At 44.8% G+C, this 12,040-nt stretch overlaps 1 protein-coding gene across 2 annotated transcripts in view; it reads left to right on the forward strand.

Moving 5' to 3' along the window:
• SEMA5A (semaphorin 5A) overlaps window positions 1-12,040 on the forward strand; it is a 570,854-nt gene that overhangs the window by 405,940 nt on the left and 152,874 nt on the right. For both annotated transcript variants that reach the window (XM_055554473.1, XM_055554474.1), the window contains exon 11: window positions 4,531-4,735. In XM_055554473.1, the coding sequence (XP_055410448.1) occupies window positions 4,531-4,735 (205 nt within the window). The remainder of the gene's footprint in view (window positions 1-4,530; window positions 4,736-12,040) is intronic.

Consider the following 12,040-nt stretch of genomic DNA (forward strand, 5'->3'; position numbering starts at 1 on the left):
CACAGAACTCAAACATTTTACTTATGAGAGTGTCCTTGTTGTTCAATCATTAAGTCATGTCCAATTCTTTGTGACTTCATGGACTGCAGCACACCAGGCTCACCTGTCCTTCTCCATCTCCTGGACTTTGCTCAAATTCATGTCCATTGAGCCAGTGATGCCATACAACCATTTCATCCTCTGCTGCCCCCTTCTTCTACCTTCAATCTATCCCAGCATCAGGGTCTTTTCCAATGAGTTGGCTCTTCCCATCAGACGGTCAAAATATTGGAGCTTCAGTGTCAGTCCTTCCAATGAATATTCAGGATTGATTTCCTTTAGGATTGACTGGTTTGATCTCCTTGCAGTCAAAGGGACTCACAAGAGTCTTCTTCAACACCACAGTTTGAAAGCATCAATTCTTCAGCACTCAGCCTTCTTTATGGTCCAACTCTCACGTCTATACATGACTACTGGAAAAACCGTAGCTTTGACTATATGGACCTTTATCTGCAAGTGCTATCTCTGCTTGTTAATACATTGTCTAGATTTCTCATAGCTTTCCCTCCAAGAAGCAGGCATCTTTTGATTTCAGGCAATCACTGTCTGCAGTGATTTGGGAGTCCAAGAAAATAAGCTTTCTTGTAAAGGACATAGCTCAGGAACATTCAGATGGAAGAGGTGCACAGGGAGAGTAGGGAAAGGTTTGGGTAAAGAGCATGGAGCTCTTTCTGAGCTGAGCATGCTTGCTGAATCTCCATGTGGTCACCAACCTGGAAGTTCTGAACACTCTATCCTTTGGAACTTTATGAGCGTTTTTCACTTAAGCAGGTTGATTAAATCATCTGGCCATTGTTGATAGATTCAACCTCCAGCACCTTTCTCCTTCCTGGAGTTCAGCGCAGTGGGACAAAAAGTTCCACCCTCTGACCACAGGGATGGCAGCTCTGGAATTCAGCATTCCCACCCTTCAGTGAGGTCCAGAGGTCACCTCAGTAACTTAACAAAAGACGCCTTTATTGCTCTCTTCACTTAGGAAGTGTCAGGGGTTTTAGGAGCTCTGTGACAGAACAGGGATGAAAACTAACTATATGTTTCTTATTACAAATCGCAGTATCACAGTGACAATTCAGGTTGCAGCCTAGGGTTAGGGTAGCCGTCATGAAAAAGACAGGTGGCAGTGGGGGGTTCCATTCTGCAGCCCCAGCACTGACCCTCCGCCCCCAGGTCTTGGAGTCTCCCAGGTCCCCAGACTCCTCAAGAGCAGCCAGAGGTCCTCAGTTTCATATTATGCCTCCCGGGTTTTATGATGTCAATTTTAAAAGCACTGTGTGGAGAAAACAAAACCTGGATGGAAAACTCCATTCCCCAGGCAGACTGCTCCTTGCCTCCTGTGACTTAAGAATTGCTGCTGATTTCAGGAAGAGAAAACAGCCAGACCTGGCCACTCTCAGAACTAGAACTTGCCTGGACAGACTTCAGGCCGTTTTGTGACACTGTTGTTAACGGGCAGTGTCTCTGCCCTCCACGTGTCATTGTTAAATACAGTAATTATATAAAATCCCCTGGCTCTGCACCCCCTGCCCCAGTACAACTGCTGTGTGTTCACTCATTGATCCCTTCCTTCCTTCATTTATTCATTCCTTCCCTCTGGCCCCTGAAGCTCAATGGACCATAGAATTGCTGCCCTGCTGTGAGGCAGACCCACGGACCATTTATACCATTGTTTGAATGGCTTCTCTGTGCCAGGCGCACGGCCTGGCTCCTTGGCGTTTACAAGCCTCACAGCAGCCCTCTGAAGGGAGCAGAAGAAGTGTTTTTGAGCCACTTTATAGATAAAGAGACAAGGACTGCGAGGCAGGGACTCACCTGAGGCCGCGTGGCTCCTGGGCCACAGAACTGACCCTTCACCTTCACCCGACCCTTTGCCACCTGGTACCGGGGGCACCCCTGCAAAGATGCAGCATTTAAACTAAGCTTTGGACTGTTCTTGGCATCCATTTTGCTCCAAGATTCTTTAAATATACCATCAGTCTATCCTTTGGGGGCATGTAGGCTATTTTATCAAGTGCTACAAAAATATCCTCAATTTTTCACAAGCCATTTCCATCGTCTACTTTTGCACCTCTAACCTATTATAAAACCACATATTAGAAACGACATGTTATAAAGGTTGTTTTTCATATGGAATGGACAGGGACATTCATTTCCATCAACCCTGCCTCTATGAAGTTCTGCCGGGGATCAGCCTTTATTGGGCCTAGGATTTAAAGTTTATGAAAGAAATGAGAAATCGTGGTGATAATTTTCTGATTCTGTATGCTGCCCTGGGAAAGCTTGGCTTGCTTTCCCGCCCCTCTTTTAACCTCGTCCCTGCCCAAAACCATCCTCCATGACACCTGCCAGCCTTTGCGTAGTGCAGCTCTGAATTTAATTCTCCGCAGTTTCCAGGCTTGGATTTTTTTTTCCCTGTTTTAGTCCCAGAGTCCTCTGCATGGTATTTCTACCTGAAAAGTCCACTTCTTTCCTTCCTATTTCCTTCTGGTTTCTTCCTTTTCTCTCTCTTCATCTCCTTCCTCTCTCACATCCTTTAGTTCCTTACGCCCCCCCTGTTCTTAAAAATTCATCATTGTCAGGGAGGAAGAAAGTTTCCTCTGCCCTTCTAGCTTCTTCCAACCAGTCTAAGAATTAAATTGGCATGAGACAGGTTAACACGAGAAAATCCAGCACAAGTTTAATAACACATACACATGAGAGGGACCCAGGAAAACTGAGTAACTCCCCCTAAAGCAGAAACCCTCACCTTAAATACCATCTTCAGCTAAAGATAAAAGAGCATGTTGCTGATAGTGGTTTGAGACTTCAAAGAGGAGGAAGGCAATTGACCTGCACATAGAAAAGCAAATGTTTGGTAAACCAGAGTTTGCTGGGCCTGCAGAGACTGTTGGACACAGAGTGAGCTCTGGTCTCTGGGCCCTGCTGAGTTTTCCCCACTACAGTCTGCCCTTATTCAGTGCAGACATCTCTGGAAATAGCTCTATTCCAGGAACAGGCCATCTATCTAAATTTTGTAAGCGTTTAGGGGAAGGTCACAGTTTCTTCTCGAGTCCTTTGGGCCTCCGTTGTTTTCCGCTCTGGAGATCGTTCACATGACAGAGAGATGTTTGGGGTGGCAAGCTTTGCTGCCCTGCACCATGTTTTTATTCTATGCTTGACTCTAACCAGAGTTTTTATTTCTTTTGGCTTGGGTTAGATAATAAGCGCATGATATAAGGCGAACAGAGTGTTTCGTTCGTGGAATTCTCCAGGCAGGAATACTGGAGTGGGTAGCCGTTCCCTCCTCCAGGGGAATCTTCCCGACCCAGGGATCAAACCTAGGTCTCCCACACTGCAGGCATATTCTTTACCATAGGAGCCACCAGGGAAGCCCAGATAATAAGGGCACAATAGTAAGGTTAATGTAGTGTTGTGTAGCTTCTGTGAAAGACAGCGGAACAGTATTGCATAGTTTACAGATTAAAATGACCTAAATCTATCTCTGTAGAATCCATGTCTTGCTTATAGACATGCCATCCCAAAGAAAGCTAGTAAATCTGCGTCATGCATTTGATGGCTGAATTTTCCACCTGGGAATCTGATGTGTCTGGCAGATTGAACGGTGTGCATTTAGCCAGACAACTCCCTCGGGGACTCTAGAGGTGATGAGGAGATTTTATGCATATGCTATTCAAATTAGCAGTGACTCCTACTTCATGTTTTTTTAAACTTCTGATCATTGATTTATTTTTACTTTTTATTTTATACTGGAGTATAGTTGATTTACAGTGTTGTGATAGTTTCAGTTATATGGCAAAGTGATTCAGCTATACAACACAAGGCAATGTGTTTGCATGCTCAGTCATATCCAACTCTTTGTGACCCCATGGGGCTCCTCTGTCCATGCGATTTCCTGGGCCACAATACTGGAATGGGCTGCCATTTCCTTCTGTAGGGTATCTTCCTGATCCAGGGATCGAACCCGAGGCAGACCACTGAGATACCAGGGAAACCTGCTCAGTTATTCTTATACATAGGTCTATTCTTTTTCAAATTCTTCTCCCATTTAGGTTGCTACGTAATACTGAGCAGATTTCCCTCTGGTCTACAGTAGGTCCTTGTTGGTTATCCATTCTAAGTATAGCAGGATATACATGTCGATTCCCAACTCCCAAGCTATCCCCTCCTCACCCTTCCCCTGGTAACCATAGTTACCCCCTGGTAACCATAAGTTCCTTCTCTAAGTCTGTGGGTCTGTTTCTGCTTTGTTGATGTTACTTCATTTTGTTCTGATCACTCATTTAGGATGAGAGTTGAGAAGACTCCCCAAATACGATGAGCTCAGATCTAAACTGGGAGAGACACCAAGAATGGGGGCAGTAGGGGGACTGGAGAAGGGGGCACATTGGCACCGGCAGATATTCAGATTGCCAGTGGCCTCCCCAGCCAGGCTGGCTGGAGTGGCCCTGGGTGTGCAGGTGGCCGGGCCCGGTAACAGCCTCTCTCCCTCTGCAGTGCGGCACCGTGGACCAGGGCGTGTACGTGAACCTCACGGAGAGGAACCTGCAGGACGCGCAGAAGTTCATCCTGATGCACGAAGTGGTGCAGCCCGTGAGCCCCGTGCCCGCCTTCATGGAGGACAGCAGCCGCTTCTCCCACGTGGCCGTGGATGTGGTGCAGGCCCGGGACGCCCTCGTCCACATCATCTACCTGGCCACAGGTAGGAGCCCACCCTCCTCTGCGGAGTGTTCTGCCAGCTTCTGATTTTGTGTGCGACCTCGGTGCCACGCTTTGGGCCTGCCTTCTTTCCTCCAAGCATCAAAGTGCTGTCTTATCTTCATCACCCTTTTTGAAGTAATTTAACCATCTGTTTTCAGTCTATTAGTTATAACTCTAATTGGAAAAGCAGTTCCTAATTTCTTTCTTTTTAATTTTATTTACGTATAGCATCAATTTTAGCTGTATAGTAAAGTGATTCACTTATGCGTGCATCTGTATATTATTCTTTTTCATATTCTTTTCCATCATGGTTTATGACAGGATGTTGAATGTAGTTCCTGGTGCTCTACAGTAGGACCTTGTTTATCCATCCTATATCTACTAGTTGCATCTGTTAATCCCAAACTCCTAGTACTTCCTTCCCCCATTCTCCTTGCAACTATGTCTGTTTTCTATGTGAGCCCATTTCTGTCTTGTAAATTCTGTTTCATTTCATTTGTGTTGTGTTTTAGATTTCACCTAACTCTCTGTCTGTGTCTGTGTTAGTTGCTTAGTTGTGTCTAACTCTTTGTGACCCCATGGGCTGTAGCTCATCAGGTTCCTCTGTCCATGGGATTCTCCAGCCAAGAATACTGGAGTGGGTTGCCATTTCCTTCTCCAGGGGATCTTCATGACCCAGGGATCAAACCCCGGTCCCCTGCATTGCAGGCAGATTCTTTAACATCTGAGCTATAAGGGAAGACCTATAAATGATATCATATGGTATTTGTCTTTCTCTGTCTGACCTACTTTGCTTAGTATGATAATTTCTAGGTCCATCCTGGTTTGGGGTTCTAATTCCAATCATGATAGATGACAAGCCATTCAGCAAATACGTCCTCTAGAGACTAACTTTTCTTTTCTACAGACCTGGTTTTCCTGCTTTTGATATAATCTACTGCTTATTGATAAATTCATTCATAGTCGAGCAAGATGTTACTAATGCCAATCACAGGATGGGCTCTGGGAGAAGACTCCATACATAGAACTCTTCTGTAGTTTGCATGACACACTAGGCAGGTTGTTTGTTAAACTCAAGGGGAAGAGGGGATTGCCGTGGATGAAGGCCCCTTCCAGCAGGGAAATGGCCATGAATACAGAAACAGCCCCACTCCCGACCTTGCGCAGGGCCTAAGGGCAGACATGCAGAGTTCTCCTAGCATCTGGATACATGGATAGTATTTAATTTGTTTAGACTAGCTGGGTGATTCTAACTTTAGGGACTCTTAAATTATAAATTTCATGTCTCATCCAGGTTCTGGGTCTTTTCATTTATCTCTTCTAGCACTGCTGAATACATTTTGAAGGTGATATCTTCTTTTGCAAGTTTTAATTCAGAATACAATTTAGCTTTAAAAGGATGTCATTTGAAATGATCTAGCAGATAGCTTTCTTCTTTATTTTCAAGGCATTGAAACGTACAAATGGAATATTAGAAGGAATATCCAAAAATGCCAGCCTGTTTTAACTAAACCTGCTAACAGCTGAACCATTTCTGACAAGTAGGGATGTCAAAGATTGCAGAATTGGACTTTTAAAATTCAGAAGGCTGATGTTTATGTGGGCTTTTATTTATAGCGTGGATGGGCCTCCCAGGTGGCACTAGTGGTAAAGAACTCACCTGCCAATGCAGACGAATCAGAAAAGCAAGGTTTGATCCCTGGGTTGGGAAGATCCCCTAGAGAAGGGCATGGCGACCCACTCCAGTATTCTTGCCTGGAGAATCCCACAGACAGAGGAGCCTGGTGGGCTACAGCCCATAGAGTTGCCAAGAGTCAGACATGATTGAAGCGACTTAGCATGCACACAGCCAATAGGTGACATCAAGGCAAACCTTGGATACATTTGATGGTAGAGCTGATACTTAGCAGACATGGCAGGACCTTACTGTCCATATGCTGTATATCATCCAAACGTTAAGAAGGACTCAGCTGATACAGGGCTTCCCTGGTAGCTCACCTGTAATGCAGGAGACCCCAGTTCGATTCCTGGGTCGGGGAGATCTGCTGGAGAACGGATAGTCTCCCCAGTCCAGTATTCTTGGGCTTCCCTTGTGGCTCAGCTGGTAAAGAATCCACCTGCAATGCGGAAGACCTGGGTTCAGTCCCTGGGTTGGGAAGATCCCTGGAGGAGGGTATGGCAACCCCCTCCAATGTTCTTGCCTGGAGAATCCCCATGGACAGAGGAGCCTGGTGGGCTACAGTCCATGGGGTCACCAAGAGTTGGACATGACTGAGGGACTAAGCACAGCACAGCTGATACAGCATTGGTATAATTACCATTCACAGCCAGTGAATATGAAGCTGGGCTACTTCCTAACTCGCTAGTAGGGTCAGTTGGGTATCTTGGGTTTAGCAATCAGATTTGGTAATTTTTCTTCCTTTACCTGGGGTTTACTTGAATAAGCACAAATTGGAGAAACCCTGCCTGTGGTCATTTGAAAGTCGGTTACTTCTATTTCTCAGTACTTTCTAAAAATCAAAGTGAAATAAGCCTTTGTTAATTGTACAGCTCATGGTGCTTCTTGCACCTCGAATGATATTGTCCCTGCTGACCAGCACTGCACTGAGACCAACAGCTTTTCCTGTACACCTTCTGGGGCTGAATCTTTGCTACTCCCATCTTTGTCTTATCCAAAATCTAGCCAGGGTGAGACACATTCTCTGGCTCATGACTGTGTGGATATTTTGCAGGTCTTCTCAGAACAGGAGTCAACATGGCCATGTTGCCTTTAGAATATTTAAGAGTGGCGTTTTATGAATGACTGAGTCTTACAACCAAACAGCTGCTGAGTTCCTCTCTCCAAGGACAGAATGAGCATCGTGTTGACCATCCGTGGATTCTGGGCATCTTGATTTTGGGAACCCCCGTCTTTTCGGGCCTGTATCCTCCCTCTGTGACATGCCTTTGCTAGCTCTGTGTATCTTCCTGCCCCTCATGTGAGGCTATCTCTTTTGCTCTTAGCTATGGCTGTTCTCATTCTCTGTTCCAGCCCTGCAAATACCATTCCATTTCAGAGCTTCTACTGTCCTCTCTAGGGAGAAATGTATTGCTTTTTCTGACTGGGCCTCAATTCCAATGTCTACAGATTTGCTCCTCTAACATGCTGTCACTCTTGTTAAAATGTGTGTATGTGCTCAGGTGCTCAGTCATGTCTGACTCTTTGTGACCCCATAGACTGTAGCCCACCAGGGTCCTCTGTAGCCCACCAGGCTCCTCTGTCCATGGGACTTTCCAGGCAAGAATACTGGAGTGGGTTGCCATTTCCATCTCCAGTGGAATCTTCCTGACTCAGGGATCGAACTTGGGTCTCCTGCATTAGCAGGTGGATTCTTTACCACTGAGCCACCTGGGAAGCCCCTTGTTCAGGTACCACATTCTATAATGCTGAGCCCTCTGCCACCTCTGCTAACCATTTATTTTACTTTTTCCATGACTGTTTATTCCCTTAATTCAAGCCCTTATTTCTGGGGTGCTGTTTTGGAATACTGTTTGTTCAGTGAGGGCGTGGATAAGACTCACCTGGAGGACAGGTGAAAGGCAGGTTCCTGAGCCCAACCACATGAGATCTTGATTCAGTACAGAGATGGGGGTGTTTTTACTAGGTTCCCAGGTCAACTCAATGCCAGGCATTTCTGGTCCATACTTAAGAAGTGCCTTTCTACAGGAAATAGTGATGATTACTGACTTAGACTCACTTCTCTATAAGGAATGTACCTTGCTTATCTCTGTGCTTGGGCTCTGATAACATTGAGATTGATTTCTAATTGTTCATGATGCAGATATAAAATCTGTTACTTGATGTGAACATTACAGACATTTTCACAGCTCATCTCACTTGCTGGTATTATTGGCTAATCAGGGGAGCTACCAGGGCTTCCCTTATAGCTCAGTTGGTAAAGAATCTGCCTGCAGTGCAGGAGACCCCAGTTTGATTCCCGCATCAGGAAGATCCACTGGAGAAGGGATAGGCTTCCCATTCCAGTATTCTTGGGTTTCCCTTGTGGCTCAGCTGGTAAAGAATCTGCCTGCAATGCAGGAGACCTAAGTTTGATCCCTGGGTTGGGAAGATCCCCTGGAGAAGGGAAAGGCTACCCACTCCAGTATTCTGGCCTGGAGAATTCCATGGACTGCATAGTCCTTGGCGTCACATTGTGTCCCATGGGGACACGACTGAGCGACTTTCACTTTTAGCAAAGCAGATGTGACTTGACTTGAAAGAAAATGTTTTAAAATGAAGCAAGCTAATACAGAATGATTAAAATATAGGCTAAGAAATATAAATCATATTGATAGGACTTGGTGGTCTGGGCTGGACAGGCAAAGATACCTGGAATGACTTCCCTGAGATAAAGGAAGAATAGAGTCTGTACATTTCAAATCACACCATTCTTGAGCAATATTAACTCAGAATAAATGAACACTGAATATAGTCAGGTTAAGATTTTAAATTACAATAATAAAGAAATATTCAGGTGCTCAGGAGAAAAAAAAATCTACAAGTGGAAAAATAAAGGCGGTTCTAGAATACTCTCTGACTGCATAAATCTGTGAAATGTAGTCTGAAATATTCTGAGAAAAAGAAAATATGAATCAAGAGTATTATATTCAATTAGAAATGAAGAAAACAGGCAGACATTCCTCAAAATGAAAATCTCAAGCAATAGAATAAACACCAGGAGTGTCTTCTACAAGCACAAAACAAGACTAATTACTGGCTGGATTCAGCCAAACAAATGATGGAGGAGTTTTGAAAAGAAAAAAAGAAAAATAAAGCAAAACAATGGAGCACTTAAGACTAGATTTCAAGTAAAGCAATATATGTAAAAATTGGAAGAAAGTTGAATGTAACTCAAGAGTTTTCATTCTAGGCTAATCTTTCCTTCAAAGATAAAGGTACATGGAAAATTTAGGAATATAGCATCTATGGTTTCTTACTTTTGAAACAGAAAACCGTGTTTTGTAGTCAAAGAAGAAAATTAGAACAGAAATGTCAGGAAAGAAGTCATAGAAAAGGGATGGCTGGTGAGCTAAGGATGCATTTTCATTTTGGATGAAAGAAAAATTAGGGAGTCCTATAGAACATGAGGGCTTCCCTGGTGGCTCAGCGGTAGAGAGTCCAAATTCAGCCAATGGAGGAGATGCAGGTTCAGTCCCCGGGTCGGGCAGATCCTCTGGAGAAAGATATAGGAACTCACTCCAGTACTCTAGCCTGAGAAATCCCATGGACAGAGAAGCCTGGTGGGCTACAGTCCATGGGGTCACAGAGTCAGACACCATTTAAAAACTAAACAACAATAGAACATGAAGGCCTCTGAGAGTTGATGGAACACCCTGTGCACAGAAAACTTAGAGAAGGGCCGTGAGGGTCCATCACTGCAGATGGTGACTGCAGCCATGAAATTAAAAGACGCTTACTCCTTGGAAGAAAAGCTACAACCAACCTAGACAGCATATTAAAAAGCAGAGACATTACTTTGCCAACAAAGGTCCGTCTAGTCAAAGTTATGGTTTTTCCAGTGGTCATGTATGGATGTGAGAGTTGGACTATAAAGAAAGCAGAGCACTGAAGAATTGATGCTTTTGAACTGTGGTATTGGAGAAGACTCTTGAGAGTCCCTGGACTACAAGGAGATCCAACCAGTCCATCCTAAAGGAAATCAGTCCTGAATGTACTTTGGAAGGACTGATGTTGAAGCTGAAACCCTAGTACTTTGGCCACCTGATGCAAAGAGCCGACTAATTGGTAAAGACCCTGATGCTGGGAAAGATTGAAGGCGGGAGGAGAAGGGGACGATGGAGGATGAGATGGTTGGATGGCATTGCCAACTCGATGGACATGAGTTTGAGTAAACTCTGGGAGTTGGTGATGGACAGGGAAGCCTGGAGTGCTGTAGTCCACGGGGTCACAAAGAGTCGGACAGATCTGAACTGAACTAAGCCCGTCCTCAGATTTTCTTGGGCTTCCTTTCCCTGGATCCTCAGCCATTTGCTCCATCCCAGGTGCCACCTGGGCTGATAGATGCCTGGGTTAGATGATGCGCTTTTTCCCACTGATGCTGATCAGCTTGTGGCCAGGCCCTCCTGCCGCTTCTGGACATGAATCAGACATCACACCGCTTGCCTGGAATGTGGATTCTCAAGCAGATGCTAAATGATCTGGGAGACGCAACCTGGAAGTTCAGGGGAATGAACTTTCAGTAAGGTGAAGGTTGATGGACAAGAGGCATGATATGGAAAGGAACCATCTAATAAATTTCCTTTCTCTTTTTTTCCTCCAATGGCCAGTGGGTTCTTCACATAACCGAGCAGATGTGCCAGCATACAGGGGTGGCCCACAGTGACCCCTCACTTGGCATTAACCCCTACCTTTCCTGCTCAAACTTGTCCCTCACTCACACGTCCTGGGTTGCACCCCTAATAATGCATCAGCTCTTAATTCTTGCTTCACGTTCAGCTTTCTAGGCAATCACACTAAGGAAGAATTCACCCAACCATGTAGAGTTGCCTGACTGTAAACAAAGGCAGGGATAGATGATATAGGCTCAATAGACCAGATTAAGACTTTAATCTGAGTACAACAATAATAATACAACAAAACTTTGTAAAAAGAGGAAATTATATGCATCAGTAGATGTTTTCAAAATCATTGAGTAAGTTGGAAAAAAAAAATAGACTAGTGTCCATAGTACCTGAAGAATGGATTGGAGAGTAGTAGCAAGGGCAGAAACAGGATAGAACTTATTTTTTACAACATCAGTATGATTTTGAGGCACGACCTGCTGGCTATATAAGAACAAACAGGCAGTGTAGTGACATGTCATTCAATGAAATTGTGTAATGAAGACTAGTCTGCGGTCAAGGCTGTTTCAGTCATAAACAAGATGGGTGTGGTGGCCTTGGCTGGCAGACAGGCAGTGGTGGTGTAGACTGAAGCATGTGCTCTCAGCCAGGCTATACAGCTCCCAAGGAAGCAAACATCAGTTCTTAAGAGACAAAACCCTTATTTTGATGTGTAAGGAACAGATAGGAGGAGAAGGGGACAACAGAGCACGAGATGGTCGGATGGAATCACTGACTCGATGGGCATGAGTCTGAATAAGCTCCAGGAGTTGGTGATGGACAGGGAGGCCTGGCGTGCTGTGGTCCATGGGGTCACAAAGAGTCAGACACGACTGAGCGACTGAACTGAACGGACGATACATGCACCACATAAACAAATACACTATCTTTAGTATTAAAATTTCATGGGCATGAGGACAATTAC

The sequence above is a fragment of the Bubalus kerabau genome, chromosome 18 (assembly GCF_029407905.1).
Source record: "Bubalus kerabau isolate K-KA32 ecotype Philippines breed swamp buffalo chromosome 18, PCC_UOA_SB_1v2, whole genome shotgun sequence".
Lineage (NCBI taxonomy): Eukaryota > Metazoa > Chordata > Mammalia > Artiodactyla > Bovidae > Bubalus > Bubalus kerabau.